General features: G+C 42.6%; 1 protein-coding gene across 1 annotated transcript in view; it reads right to left on the bottom strand.

The window, feature by feature from the left end:
- Positions 1–14641, bottom strand: part of AKAP12 (A-kinase anchoring protein 12) — a 103458-nt gene extending 88817 nt beyond the window's left edge. The window contains exons 1-2 of the mRNA XM_075267506.1: positions 14373–14641; positions 14133–14302 (exon numbers count right to left, since the gene is read on the bottom strand). Coding sequence (XP_075123607.1) covers positions 14133–14264 — 132 coding nt within the window. The 5' untranslated portion in view covers positions 14265–14302; positions 14373–14641. The remainder of the gene's footprint in view (positions 1–14132; positions 14303–14372) is intronic.
- Between the last annotated feature and the right edge of the window lie 1215 nt (positions 14642–15856).

Consider the following 15856-nt stretch of genomic DNA (forward strand, 5'->3'; position numbering starts at 1 on the left):
GAATCTCTCAAAGACTGAACTGCTGTTTCCACCATCCACTAATAGACCTAACCCTGAAATATCCAATTCAGTCTGTAGTGATACCCTTGGTTCACATCTGCGCTTGGTAATCCGTTCGGGGAGTCTGCATGGGGACCTGCCCAAACGGACTACCGAACACATTTGCAAGCAGTGTGCAGTGAAAGCACACGGATCCCCATAGACTAAAATGGGGGTCCGTGTGCTTGCTGCGAGATCTCCGCACGAGTCATGTGGACGGGAGAGTAGATTGTGAAGTATTTTCCCGTCCGCATGTTTTCTGCAGAGTTCTTGCAGCAAGCACACGGACCCCATTATAGTCTATGGAGATCCGTGTGCTTTCACTGCACACCGCTTGCCAATGCGTTCAGTAATCCGTTTGGGGGGGGGGGGGGTGAATACAGCTTTATTTTTTGTGTTATTATAGAAAACCTTTTACATAGAAATTGGCTGATCCACGGTATAAGACTACGGTCACACCTATATTGAATGACCGTTCCAGGTTTCTGTTCCCCATTCCAATCAGGATTTTACACTTGACATTTTAAGGGGTGGAAACCCAGCTCAGGTAACCGCTTTTTAAGGGGATTGGGTTTCTGTTTTTCGGGTTCCCAAGCAGACCCGAAGAACGGAAACCCGAACACTAGTGTGCACCTAGCATAAGCCATGCTACCTCTTATATTGCCCCCTCTACCTCATAGATGGTAAGTTCTTGCAAACAGGGCCCTCACTTTTATTGTATAAATTGATTTATTACTCTGTAATGTCTCATTTTGTCTGTAGTTGAACCCTACAATTTGTAAAGTGCTGCGGAAGATGTTGGCGCTCTATAAATAAAATGTATTATTATTATTGGCAGTTATGGACAACGCAGACAATGTAATTGTTAGATTTGTTATATCGTACATGAATGCACTTAGGTTCTTATGATCTACATTATGACTAGAGATGAGCGAGTAGTACTCAATCGAGTAGGTATTCGATCCAATACTACGGTATTCGAAATACTCGTACTCGATCGAGTACCACTTGCTATTCTAATGGAAAAGTTCGATGCAGAACCAGCATTGATTGGCCGAATGCTATACACTCGGCCAATCAACTCTGGTTCTTCTCCTACCGTTAGAAGTCTTCTCCGTGCAGCTTCCCAGCGGTGTCTTCCAGCTCTTCATTCACTCTGCCAGGCATCGGGCCTGGGAAGAGCCAACTGCGCATGTCCGCTTGTAGTGCGGGCATGCGCAGTCGGCTCTGCCCAGGCCCGATGCTTGGCAGAGTGAATTCAGAGCCGGAAGACGCCGTGGGGATGCTGCACGGAGAAGACTTCTCAGAGGATCCAGCCCGACCCTCACTCGTGGACTTGGTAAGTATAATTTGATTGAATGTTGCCTACCCCTGAAACGAGCATTTTCCCCCCATAGACTATAATAGGGTTCGATATTCGATTCAAGTAGTCGAATATTGAGGGGCTACTCGAAACGAATATCGAACCTCGAACATTTTACTGTTCGCTCATCTCTAATTATGATATCTAAGTCTGTGTTTGTCCATCAGATGTTATTACATCATGTCTCATATAAAACACCTGTCATGAATACAGACCATTACTAGAATAGGGGCAAACAGGACAGGGAAGTGCTACCCATGAATACATAAAACTAAAGGGTTAGTTATATTGAAAAATATAGTTTTTGGATAGAATTAGGAAAGTCCCTGCATTTCCTTGCCCACTGTCATTCCTATCTCCTTTCATCCATGGAGTGATCTACTATAGGCACAGCACACTATGGACTCCTTTTTATGCAATATACTTTATTATTGCAATGTAATTATTTACATATTGTACAATATAGCAGATTACTATATAACTGTGAGTATCTTAGCTCTTCTATGGACATTTTCTGCATCTCTGCCATCTCCTGGCAGAATGTATAGACCTGTTGAAGTGAAGATCACTCATACAGAGCAATTCTCTATTCTGGTTTATATAGATGTTCCTCAGTGGGGAACCTTTCACTGTAATGTCTATATACTCTAATACAGGGGTAGGGAACGTACAGCTCTCCAGCTGTTGCAAATGCATACTTGCTCTGCTGTTCTTGGAACTCCCATGGAAGTGAATGGAGCATGTTGGGAGTTGTAGTTTCACAGCAGATGGAGAGCCGAAGGTTCCCTACCCCTGCCCTAATAGGACATATGTGCAGGGATGGTCTTCATAGGTGGCCTTTGTGGTCCGTAAAGTCTGAAAAGAGATGTTTTGGTTCCATTATAAGTGGAAGCCATGACTTACAGTAAGCACAAACAGAGCCTAAGGGAGCCTACACACGGAGTTTACGCTCGCTCATTCTGAACGTAAAATTTGTTCAGAGTGAGCGGCGTAAAAAAAACAGATCCCATTGACTTGAATGGGTGCCAGCATACATGCGCTCCGCATTGAAATCAATGGGAGGCTTTTTTACCTATTGCTTTCAATGTGATACGCGCGTATGCCGTCAGCCATAGAAATCAATGGGATCTGTTTTAACGCCACTCACTCTGAACGAGTTTTACGTTCAGAATGAGCGAGCGTAAACTCCGTGTGCAGGCTCCCTTAAAGCAAAAAAATCTGAATATATTGTGCAAATACAATCTTTGTGCTATAAACTCGTGTGTTAGTTTGGATATATGAGTAGAGCAATGCTGATACAATGGATACCTCTCCTGCTATGTGAATGACCACACAGAGATGTCTCGAATCATTCTGACAGCCTGTTACAATATATACATAAGGTCAAACAAGCATATCAGCCAAGGCAGATTAAACCACTTGTGATTCTGAGATAATAAATAGTGTGGTCCTGGAACAATCTGACCACATGCTGTTACGGGAATGCGTCACAAAAGTATTTGATACTTCCCAGAACCTCAAAGGATTCCAGCAAAGGATACTGGAGCAACACTAACAAATTGCAGCCACCTTCCAAATCTGGGCGTTTATTACAGCAGATAGTGAAGGCAGAGCAGCAGCTTTCATACATTGTGTTCTATGTGCAATACGCAATAACACTCTTATATCAACAGCATAAAGAATTGCATTGTAAGAAGAAATGACCAGAGATAATGGAGTCTCCTCCTTGGTGGTCCATTCAAGTATTTCACATTTAAAACAATATATTCAACAGGGCTTAGCCAAATGACTGCCAAAATACATATACATGCTTCAGCATTGCTGGTGGGCTTGAGCTCTGAAACATTCATCTTTCTGTAATACATATTATATGGGTGTTGACATGGGAACCATTGCAGTCTCTTCTGTTGGCCTGATCCCCACTAGTAGTCATGGTGCCTATAAGATCACAATAAAGTACTGCTGTTGTACTTGTGAGAATTTCAGAATGAACATCTAAGACAACTCTATGAAACTCCTATGTAGAGTTCTAAGAGAAGTTTTCTTCTCTGAGGACTAGGTTGTAAGGAATTTACTTTGCCGCGTTCCTGTTCTTCTAGTGTTGCGTTCATGGGGATGCCATTCAGGACTAGCTTGCTACTTGTTACTAAAACATGCCTGGTGCCAGTTATCATGATTAATCCCTATAGCAGATACCGTTGGTGACGGTAGTGGGTTGAAGACCGCCACCAACGGTATCTGCTACAGACTACACCTCACCCCACAATCAGGGGCTTCTAATCCCAACAAGGACTCCTTGTAGGCGAGACTCTATACAACTGTTGTTATACCTTACAGTACCACCCACCAAGAGTACTAGGTCATCTCCGTCTGCTATATTAGCCCTACAACCCCCTTACAGACACCCCTGTAGGAACTCTACAACTACCAACAGGACATTTATGGACTAAGGTCTGACCTTGTTAACTACTCTGTACCCTTAACTACGGTTTTCTTACCGCAATCTGCTGAGCTTGATAAAGGCCCAAGTGGCCGAAATGTTGCTCGACACTCTGTATTGTCACGTGTAGCACAATGCTTTTTACAATTGAATAAACGCAACATATTTACCCGAAAAAAACGATATATTGGGATCCAATTAATCCCTATATGTTCACTTGACCTGCTACTTTTCTCCATGGAGACTCACATCTCACCAAAGTTTTGGGGGCAACATAGTAGCAAAATCAAAACTCATTGATGAACGTCTTTGTTTGCCTTGGCTTTGGTCACATTTAGAGCACTTTTCCCTTAATTTGCATTTGATGTACATGAAAATGGGGTTTCAAAGCTCTAACAGAGGCATATTTGGAAACTGTAGAATCACATATACAAGCTACTGTTTAGTAACCCGTTTTCTGCTGACAGACTCCTTCTAACACTATGATATCCATGACGGCAGAAATAAATAGGAACATTTGTGAAAAGACAACCGGACGTTATTTTTTGTCTTCGTGACTTGTTATTTATAGAAAAATATAATTACATCTAAGAAAACTTGTATAAGGGAAAGATCACATCTTCTATACAATACAGATATGTGTGCTAGAGACATTAAAGGGATTTTCTGGGCAGAAAATCTTTTTTTTTAGAAAGGTCTGTTAGTGCTAGTAATGGGTTAATAAGTACACCCATACACCTTTAGCAGTGTTTGGAGTGATTTCTGGGTGTTTCTGGCAGCTGCTAGTATCCTCTCCCTTTGTTTACATGATGTTAGCTTCCTTCTGTACAGCTTCCACATTAGTTCCCTCTAACTCAGCCCCCCCTCTCTCACTCTGAAACTCACTACAAAACCCTCCCCGTCTCACTAGCATAGCCCCTCCCTCCCTCCCTGTCTCACCAAGCCTAGCGATCCTGCCCCATTACTAGCCCTCCCCCTGTCTCCCTAGATAACGTAATCCGCCCACTACTAGAAGACAGGAAGAGGGGAGGAGCCATTACGCATACACAGGAAGACTTGGTAAGTATTGATGGGGATAGGGGTGGGGGAAGAGTAATGGTGCTGTTTCATTTTGGAAGCGGTGAAATAAAACGTCACCGGGTTATCAGAAAGTGTCCCTGGGGTGGTCACATGATATGGGTAATTATAGATTTCTTTTAAATTGAAGTAAATTAGAGGGTAGGTGGGGAGGGGGTTTAGTTTAGCGGTTATTTCTCGGTTTATCCTGGACAACCCCTTTAAATATATTATCTATCAGCTCTGCAAAAAGCTAAATCCAAGTTCTGTAATCCTGTTTATGCTCTCTGTTACTAATAGTGTCATATTTTGGCCACTATGTAACAGCTTGAATCTGATCTGGGTTTTTGTTTGTTTTTTTAAAATATAATTCCCATTTAGTAATTATCATTTTCCACTGTTCTGGCAGATCGTACTTAGCAGAAAGAGGAATTGGATTCAGCAAAGATTGTCATAGATCATTCTTACAGTAATTGCAAGCATTTTCACATCAATGTAAGCAGGAAGCCCATTACACATAAGCCATGAGTACAGGGGCTTAACTAGAAAAGATTGCCCCCCTCCCCCTACAGCATAGTGCCCCCTTTCCTGCCCCACACACAGTAAAACACCCAATTCACACATACTATAATATCCCAAAATGACCTCCAAAGAGTATAATGTCCTATAGAGGCCCCTCCCCACAGTATAATGTCCTATAGCGGTCCCTCCCCACAGTATAATGTCCTATAGCGGTCCCTCCTCACAGTATAATGTCCTATAGTGGCCCCTCCCCACAGTATAATGTCCTATAGCGGTCCCTCCCCACAGTATAATGTCCTATAGTGGCCCCTCCCCACAGTATAATGTCCTATAGCGGCCCCTCCCCACAGTATAATGTCTTATAGCGGCCCCTTCACACAGTATAATGACCCATAGCGGCCCCTCCACACAGTATTATGTCCCATAATGGCCACTCCACACAGTATTTTGTGCCACAGTGGTCCCTAAACAAAATTATCTTTATTTACCGATCTCCGCCCCTGTTCACAGCCTCCTCCGCTTCCCCTTCTGCCCTCCATGGGGCCCCAGCAATGTGATATTGGATGCAGAAGGGGAATCAGAGTGGGGATCAGTAAGTAAATAAGGCCTGCTACCTGCTGGGGTTACTCCAGCCTATTAAAAAAACTAAATAAAAACATTGTGAGCCTATCAGGTTCCCTAAGGTCCTGGGCCATGTAGCAGCCGCGGGACTTTCACTGCTGCTTTAATATAATAATATAAGTAACAGAGAGGAGAGACCAGAACTCCAATATGTGCTTTGAAGCGGTTTCGTATGTTTTTTGATGTGCTGCACTAGAGTCTGATCAGTAACTTAAGGTGAACCTTTCACCACCTACACCAACTCCAGCTCATTGAAACCTTTAATAAATGCCGCTCCACTGACTCTAGCTCAGTAGAAATTTTTTCTCTAACCCTCAACAACTGTCAGGTGGGTGATCCTGGACTGCTTCAGAAAGACAGGGACCACCCACCTCACAGTACAGAGCATAACTGTGCTGAAACTAACAGCATTGATTGCTCAGGAATGGTTGGGGGCTGGAGAACAAAATTCAACTGTGTCAGAATCTGTGGAGCAGATTCTGGCACAGTTGAATTTTGTTCTCCAGCCCCCAACCGTTCCTGAGCAATCAATGCTGTTAGCTGGTAGTTGTGAAAGATACTCTTTAAAGCACACTACCCTTTCAGATGATTTTTAGTGACATTTCCCTGTATGTGTAGGTGAGGAATAACACTATTTCTGACCATTAGGTTCCATGCATATGGGGTAATCCAGGCCAGAAAATGTAATTGTATCATAATATTACTTGTATCCTAGTGATCTAAGATGCTGGGAGCTCCGACATCCTCATACTTGTACTGTCCGCACAATATATAGTATGAGAAAGTAGAGTCATGAGGAGGCAGGGACTCCTAGCACCATAAATCATGACTAGGTTTGAAACAAAAAAGCTGTCTGATATATGAAATGGATTTTATGGTCCATATTTCCCCATATGCATGGTCACGGCCTAATGGTCAAGAATAGTGTACACACACAGAGACTTATTGTAACATCTCTGCCTGTTCGGGTCTCTGCACCACCCTTTGCTCGCATGCTGTGGCGCAGGAGGCGTGTGCAGTTTGATAACTTGCTTAGAGTTTTTGGTTGCATTGTCTGAACACTGTCCTATTCCTTCACCTTGTTAATTGATTTTCCACCACACCCGTCTCCTTCACTTTCATTTCCCTCTGCTCCTCTAAGAGTTAAGTTTTGTTTTGTCCTGTTATTGACAGCCTGCCTTCCTATCAGGTTCAGGGCGGGTTCTTCCTCCCTATATATTATTTGTTCACATTCACATTGATGCTTGCTATTGCTTTGTGCTTGCTGGCTTTTTCTCTTTCTGTTTATTCATGTATTCTGATTCTTTACCTCGGGCTTTCCCTATTGACTACTCTTTTGGATATCGATTTTGACACTGCATTGCTCATCTGTAACTGACCCCTGGCTAGCTGACCTCCCTTTGTTGTTGTTTGTCTTGTCTGCGTTTTGTGTTTCACGTATATAGGAAGGGATCGTCTCCAAGTTGCCGCCTATTACATAGGATAGGACTAGGCAAGCAGGAAGGGACAGTGGGGGGGCTTCAGCTTAGGACTCACTGTCTCTTGTACCCCTTCCTCCAGGGTTCATCTACAGCACTGGGGAACTGCTGCCTGCACTTCCCTAACACTTATCCTCGTGTACTTACATATGCAAGCTCCTTTGTCTTAATAAGAAGATGCAGATATGTATCACGGCAGGCACCCTGACAATTTTTGTTAGTTTCTATTTTCTGGCCGGTTCCTGAAGGACCCCTTCAATGCCATTTTCACTGTTATATAACCACTAATTGGAGAAATAACTTCATTCCTAAACAGAAACTTCCTGTGAATCTCTGTAATTGTTTTCTGTACTTACATTCTCTTGGTTTTAAATCCACAATAATTTGCAACAGGAAGCAAAGTTTCCATAGTTAATCTTTTTATGTGTGTTTGTAGAGGTTACAGAGTCTTAAGAAGGGCATGGAGAGCAGCAGCTGTAATAGCTGTCAAGAGACAGAGATTTCTGTTGTCTGCAAATAAAATTGAGTCTACAAATACAAGGAGCTTAAATAAGACCTGCATATATTTAAGAACGCTGAAAGTAATGTGATGAAAATGGATCATTGGCAAAAAGAAAACACTTTAAGGCTAAGACCACAGCAAAATGGCAGCTAAGGCCAATGCCTATGATGACCTTTGCTTAGGATAGGTCATATTTTTTTTTTTTGTATCAAATACTTTTTACTTAAATTCTACTGCCACCCAAACCCCATTCCCTCACCCAAGAGAATGTGAATGCCCTTTTGTCAGGCCTGGTTCACATCTGCGTCGGTAATCTGTTCGGGGGAGTCCACATGGGGACCCCTTGAATGGACTACCGAACGCATTGGCAAGCGGTGTGCAGTAAAAGCACACGGACCCCATAGACTATAATGGGGTCCGTGTGCTTTCCGCACGGTTTACCTTGTATTCCTGTCCCTGCTGTTCCTGATCACCTCTTCTGCATGTGTATGAACTTGGCTTTCTCTACAGACATCTCCTTCTTGATCTCCTATTTTGGCATCTTCCTGACGTCCTGTGTATGACCATTGGCTTTCTCCTGACCTCCCCTATTTGGACCCTGCTTTGGCTACTCCGCAACCTCCTATGAATGACCCGGCGCTCCTGACTACGCTTCTGCCTATTCCTTCTGCTACCACGAGACCTCCTGTTACTGACTCGGCTTGATTGACTATGCTTTGACCTCTGGATTATCTGATTGCCCTGTACGTCTGTTTCTCCATGCTGACCTGCTTTCCTGAACCTTCATCGACTGAGGTTAGTGTCTGGGGTTTTTCTGGGTCCTCATAACTTGGGGTTCACTGGCTATATGGCTGGAGACCTGGGCCCCGGATTTTACCAAGTTCAACTCCACCATCAGGAGCTCTGGTGAAGAACTCGAGGGTTTGGTTCGGCTCCGGTAAGGAGAGTGTAGCATACTCAGGACTGTTTTTGCCTCGGTGCCTGAGGATTCTAGTTGCCCAAGACTTACAGTGATTATTATTGCATCAGGTCCCTACCACAACCTTTTTTAAGATGCAGTATGTCTCCCACATGGTGGTGTTTCAGGGTGCCCTTTATGTAAATTGCAGAAGACAGGTGATATCTCCTGGCCATCTCATGTTTAGAGCCACCATTTCTATTTACATAATTGGTTCATCCATTGCAAGACACATTGTGTTTTTGAGTCAGGCTTTATTTTTTCTTTTACATTTCACTTAATGGCAAGATGGTCCTCATCACATGGTTAGGCCCACCATGTCTAGTCACATGAATGGCTCATCCTTTACAAGTCACATTCTGTTTCGAATTAAGTTTTATTTTTTATTTTTACAAGTCTTTTAGTCATGAACTTCAATGCAAATGCAACTGATTGTGCAAACAATCTCCAACATGTTGTATCCTTCTATGCTCCTATTCAGAATGTAAAAGCTGTAAAACAATGCAAAAACACTTGTTTGTTTTACAGACTCCAGGTGGTAGACCAAGTTTGTAAAGCTTGCTAATCCCTCTATGAAAACTATCCGATCCTTCCGTCCTGCACTTTTGGAGATATTATAATGTAAATGAATGGTACAAGAAAAACAGAAAGGATGAAATTTCAGCTAGTTTTGAAGGTAGGACAATAGTCACAAATATATGTCACTGCTCTCTCTATAAATAGACTGATATAGTCACAAATCGTGTGAGGTTGGTTAAAGAAACAAGTATATGAAGAAGATACAAAATGTATCAATATCTCCTGTTCTCTCCATAGCTGTGAATTGCACATGGTCATTCCAGGACTTGCTAGTATTGATACCTCAGATCTGTGGTACTTTGGCCATTACTAGTCTCCCATTAAATCAGTTCATTAAGTATTTCTATAACCACTTTGTTACCTTGTACTATCTAATTTTGTTTAGAGAGTCTTCTAATGATAAACTATTAACAGGTTAAACCACATCTGTAAACTGTAGCGAACCTGCTAGCAAATGTTCTATTCCCAATACAAGGGGAATGAAGAATTACACATAATGACATAGTCTGAAGTACCTGGTGCCATTTGTCTGCACCCTAGTTACCATGTTTTTGTGCATAGATGAGTCTTGTTTCCATGCTGAAGGTATGGCACCACCTACAGAACCTTCAGTCTGCTAGGAAGCCTTTGCCTGGTAAAGACCTTGCTGATGCAGACAATGACTGCAAACATACAGCCAATGTCATTAAAGGGGTTGTCCAGGATAAACTAACACACCTAACTTCTGATTGACTTCAATAAAAAAAGGTATAATTACCCATATTCCTAGAGCAGTCATGTGACCGCTCCAGGGACACTTTCTGATAATCCAGTGACATTCCATTTCACCACTTCTGAAACGGAACATCACCATCACTCATCCCCCTCCCCTATCCCCATCAATACTTACCAAGCCTTCCTGTGTCCTGGGAATGGGTCCTCCCCCTCTTCCTGCCTTCTGGTAGTGGGTGGAATAGCTTAGCCCGGGTGACGGGGAGAGTGGGAGGGGCTAGTAATGGGCAGGATCTCTATTCTACGGAGAGACAGGGGAGGGTGGAAGGGGTTAGTCAGTGAGGGCAGGAGGGGCTATGTTTAGCCAGACGGAGAGCTTAGTAATGGAGTGAGAGAGGAGTAAGGGGGCTGAGTGAGAGCGAGTTAGTGCAGACGCTACACAGGAAGCTGCACAACAGGAAGGGAACATCATGCAAACAAACACAGAGGATGCAGCAGCAACCAGAGACACCAAGAAATCACTCCATACACTGCTAAAGGTATATGGGTGTACTTACTAACACATTACTAGCACTAACACACCTTTATAAAAAAAAAAAAAAGATTTTCTACCAGGAAAACCCCTTTAAGAACTATCTTCAGTGTAAATGAGATCAAAGAGTCCTGGAAAGGATGATCTGGACGTACAGAGACCTGGTCTCAATATCAACAAGTCTGTCTCTGATTTAATAGAGCTAGAAGGATTTGAGCAAGTCTACTTCCAAGGAAGATCTCTACCTAGTTCCATGGTACTGTACATTTGTGAAGGGGTTTACAGACATAGTACCAATACAACAAGTACAATAAACACAAAGGTAACTAGATGACCAACATGATACAAGTAGGAAAGAAAACCCTGCTCACCGGCTTACAATCTATAAAGGAAAGTAGGTGGACACAATATGTGTGGCTAACAGTTACTCACTATATGGTGGTTTACTGAGGGCACGGTTACTGGGAATTGTAGGCTAAAGTGGTGAGCCATAGTTCAGGTTGTTACAGATGTGCCCAGGGCCACTTTATCTATAGGGCAAATGGTGCATTAATACTGGGCTCAATGGTTGTCAGGGCCCCCCTCACCTGACCTGGATTGAGCAGGACAGTTCTGCATTTTGGGTGCTGTCCTGTTGTTCCTGGTAGACGATAGCCATTTCAACTCTCTATGTATCTTTAGGACATAGACAGAGTTGAATACAATAGAATAGAGGAGCAAGGGGGACAACTAGGAAAAGTTTGAATTGGGCCCATCTATATAGTAAAACAGCCCTGAATGTGGGCTTTGTGTGGTGCCAACAATAATACATGCATGGAGAGCTCACCTGGACATATGATGGTTGCTCCATGTAAATGGAATTACACAGACACCAGTTGACTTGCTTACTACAGGCAGATTGTTAATACACTTGATAAATATAAGGGAAACTTTGCATTGTTCAGCATTTACTGCCCAGGACACCAGTACAAAGTAACGTATTCACATAACTGATTCTAGTGCCACTGCTCTCCTTAAGATACTGGAGCTCCATGTTGACAATACTACTGTATATACATTTTTTTCTCGCTTATTTTCCCCATCTATTGTATGGGCCATCCTACTCCATCTCTACAAAATCTGTTCTAGACACCATTTAAACAACTGAAAACTCCAAGTGTGAATTTGTCCTATGCTTTACAAAAGTTCTGACATCTCCAATATTTTGACTTGTCCCCTATCTTTGCAGACTGCTCTTCTTCTGAAATCCACACCTTGACCTCAAATTGAAGCAGAAATAACCATTTGACATTGTGAACATTCAATCAATATGTTATGCTTTTGTATCTTGTCTTCGTGAAACTACAGACATGACCAACTTTATGTATTAGACAAAATCATGTTTTCACCTAGACCAAGAGATACTGTATGGTATTTAAGTCATAAGACTCTCCCATTGGATAAATGGGATGATTCAGAAAATATTCGGTTACATTTCCATTGCGCAGTCTACATGATCATTGCCTGGTAGATTAATGGATCGTGATCAATGCAGTTCTGGAAATATTGCTAAAGCCCATATAGAATCTCCACTATCCCTTTATCGTCCATTAACCTCTGCTCACAGGCACACATTACCATGCTGGCAGCCTCACAATGCTAACTCAGCATCCATCAGTCACTTCACAGATTCCCTACTCATTTTACAAGCAATTCCTTGAGGAGCAGCAGAAGCAACTTTGTAAAAATCCCCTCTGCATTCCAATTAGCCTCTGTCCTCATAATGGAAAAAGGGAAAATCACTTTCTATCCACTCAAATACGTCCACAGTAGGGTCAGCTATGAGAAGGGTGTGGGAAAAGGAGGAGGAGATGATAACGTGACCCAGAAATAGAGGAAAGCTGGGCATCACTGCAGTGTGGAGGAGAGCAAACATGAGCGAGCAGTTTTCCATCTATTGCATGCATCTGCTCTGTGTATACTGCAGCAGAGGAGACTACTGGGTACCAGTTCCCTTACAGAATGACTAAGGCAGGACTGGGAAGTTCCAGCTCCTGCATTGTTCTTTAACTGTTTCACAGTCTGTAGGCTGCAGTAATGTACAGACAGGGGCGTAGGATCCCTTTACCAGAAATCTGCAGCAAATTCACCTTCTGGGGAATCAATAGAGATAAGAATTTTTGTTCATCTATATACAGCATGTTATAAAATAGTTGTCACCTACCATGTAAGGAAATATATTCTTTATATTATACAAATGAACAAAGTTTGTATGTTCACAATGGTATGAATTATATTTATTGTAAGCGTAGACAAATAAATATGGGATGGATGGATCGATGGATAGATAGATAGATAGATAGATAGATAGATAGATAGATAGATGCATCAGGACACTATCAGCCATCATGGTGATGGTGTGTACCAGCATGAGCTGCTCAGACATCCACGTGCTTTAACCTTGAGGGTGTGGAAAGACAGGAGTGGCTGTGTGGAGCTAGACAATGACGAGTCAATGCTGCATACAGGATAGCTGGACTACAGCAGTAAAATCCACTTTCTAAGGGATTCAGCTTTCTCTGCAGGTTCCTTCTCAGGAACTCATGGCTAGAACAGATGTCAATGCCTGGCTCACACATGGCGATGGATTAGGTTAATGTGATTATCAATTTTATGACTGCAGATCTTATCATTGCGCAGTTGGCACACTAAGATCCCATGCACTAGTAACCCATGCAGCACAACCCGCCACCCCCTATTCACTGTACAGAGTTTTGCCTTGATACAATGTTAGGAATGTACACAATGTAAATAACCCTGATTTCAAGTTATTTTGTTTGGTTTACAGGATAGTTCGCAGCTTCCTGCCCCCACATCCCTCACTGTTTTCAATGTGGGACTTTTTATGGGTACACACTAAAGCAAAATGAAAATCACTGCAAACAAATACTATCCATCTATCTGATAAGGAAAGTATTTGTGCTGGGTCCCGTGTGACATTGAATAGGGAAATTCCCATACTGAGCCTCTCATCTACTACCCTGTTATTTGTTCTGGTGATAAATGATTCTCACCCAGCACTTTCACCAGCACATTTATATGTAACATGCTATGTATTTGGCATAACACAATAATGTAACTTGGCATAGATATATTGTATGTATTGTTATATTTGCATGTCCAATATGGGAATAGTAAGTGATTGTGGATAAATTGTTACAACGTCATTTGCAGGTGTGGCAGGTACTTGGATACCACTATCTGAACTCCTATTGCTTTATGTTACTTCACTGCAGAGGACATGATACAATAGCCCATATTACTTTAATGAAAGGTGTATCCTGTATCTTACCTTGGCATCACCTGCTGCATTGACCTCCACTTCTTGACCATCTTGCTCCTCTTGCCCCAGGTCAATGCATTCCTCAACTTGTTCTTCATTGGGCTTTTCTGCGACCTGTTCTGTAGAAGTCCCAGCTCCCATCCTTTCTCCTTTTGCAAGCCCTGTGACCTGTGTTCCTCCTTAGAATAACAGAAAAACTCCTCTGAGAGCAGATCTACTTGACAGACGTGTATAGAGGCTTTTTATCACCTGAGGGGTTGAATTTCCAATGTGCAGTGTCCCACTATAGAAGAGGTTTGTGTCTCCTATGGATCTGTGCGCAGGCAGTTATTGTCAAGTATCTCATCCAGCACCAGATCCAGGAATGCTTCCCTCTCAAGTTGTAAAATGCAAATGCTTTCTGACCAGAGCAGCCTCTAGCCAACTATCTTACACACTCTTCAGTGTGTGGGTTTTTTTCTTTTAGATGACAGCCTCTCCTTCTATTCCTCTCTTAAGTCTTCCCCTCCCTCTTGCTTTCTCCATCACATGAGTATGGGATCAGACACGCCTTGCAGTATCAAAACAGTCACATTAAAAGCAATGGGGACAGGGGCAGAGGGAGGAGAACTGGCAATGTCCCAGGCAGAATGTCTTCTACATCTACAGAAGCAGGATCACAGAGGAAGCATAATAGAGAGAGTCCAGTGAAACTGTCTCCAATCCTATGCAATTCCTTTATAGGAAAATGTACTGTATAATGTAGAATCAATCATGTATTAACCAAAGGGGACCACAGTACCTAAGGATAGACCCCCGATAAAGCCAGTTATGTGCTCTATCATATATGCTTACTTTGTCAACTTTACATAACCTAAACCACCAGAGATATGCTTTAACTCCTTCACTACTCTAGACCAGCAGTACAATTTTAATTAACCTCTACAAGTCTATATACATCCACCAATATGTTCTTTACCTCCGTAAATCACCCTGGAGCTCCAGACATGCTCAGTAACCTCTCTACAAGACCCAATATGTTCATTTAACCCCTAAATCACCCTAGACCTCCAGATATGCTCAGTAACCTCTCTACAAGACCCAATATGTTCATTTAACCCCTAAATCACCCTAGACCTCCAGATATGCTCAGTAACCTCTCTACAAGACCATAGACATCCACCAATATGTTCATTTAACCCCTAAATCACCCTAGACCTCCAGATATGCTCAGTAACCTCTCTACAAGACCCAATATGTTCATTTAACCCCTAAATCACCCTAGACCTCCAGATATGCTCAGTAACCTCTCTACAAGACCATAGACATCCACCAATATGTTCATTTAACCCCTAAATCACCCTAGACCTCCAGATATGCTCAGTAACCTCTAAGACATCAACCACTAGCAGTTTATTTATACAATTCATCCTTAGACACCTACAGAGAAAAGTTCATTAACGGGAAGCCGTCATTTGGAAACTGCTGTACAATTTGCTGGAAGTATATTATATAGCAGGGGAAGATGAGCAGATCAATATACAGGTTTTAAAGAGGACCTTTAATGTCCTCGGGCAAAGGCGATTTTATATACCGCTAGAAAGCACTGAATTCAGCGCACTTTCAGCTTTCCCATTATGTGCCCCAGGGCTGGAGAAATCAGGGCCATTATAACGGCAATGTTCTCTGCCCACTGTCATAAGGGAGATCCTGACAGTCTAGCTAGGCTGCGAGGAATACCTCCCTGACAGTAC

The sequence above is a fragment of the Leptodactylus fuscus genome, chromosome 3, assembly GCF_031893055.1.
Source record: "Leptodactylus fuscus isolate aLepFus1 chromosome 3, aLepFus1.hap2, whole genome shotgun sequence".
NCBI lineage: Eukaryota > Metazoa > Chordata > Amphibia > Anura > Leptodactylidae > Leptodactylus > Leptodactylus fuscus.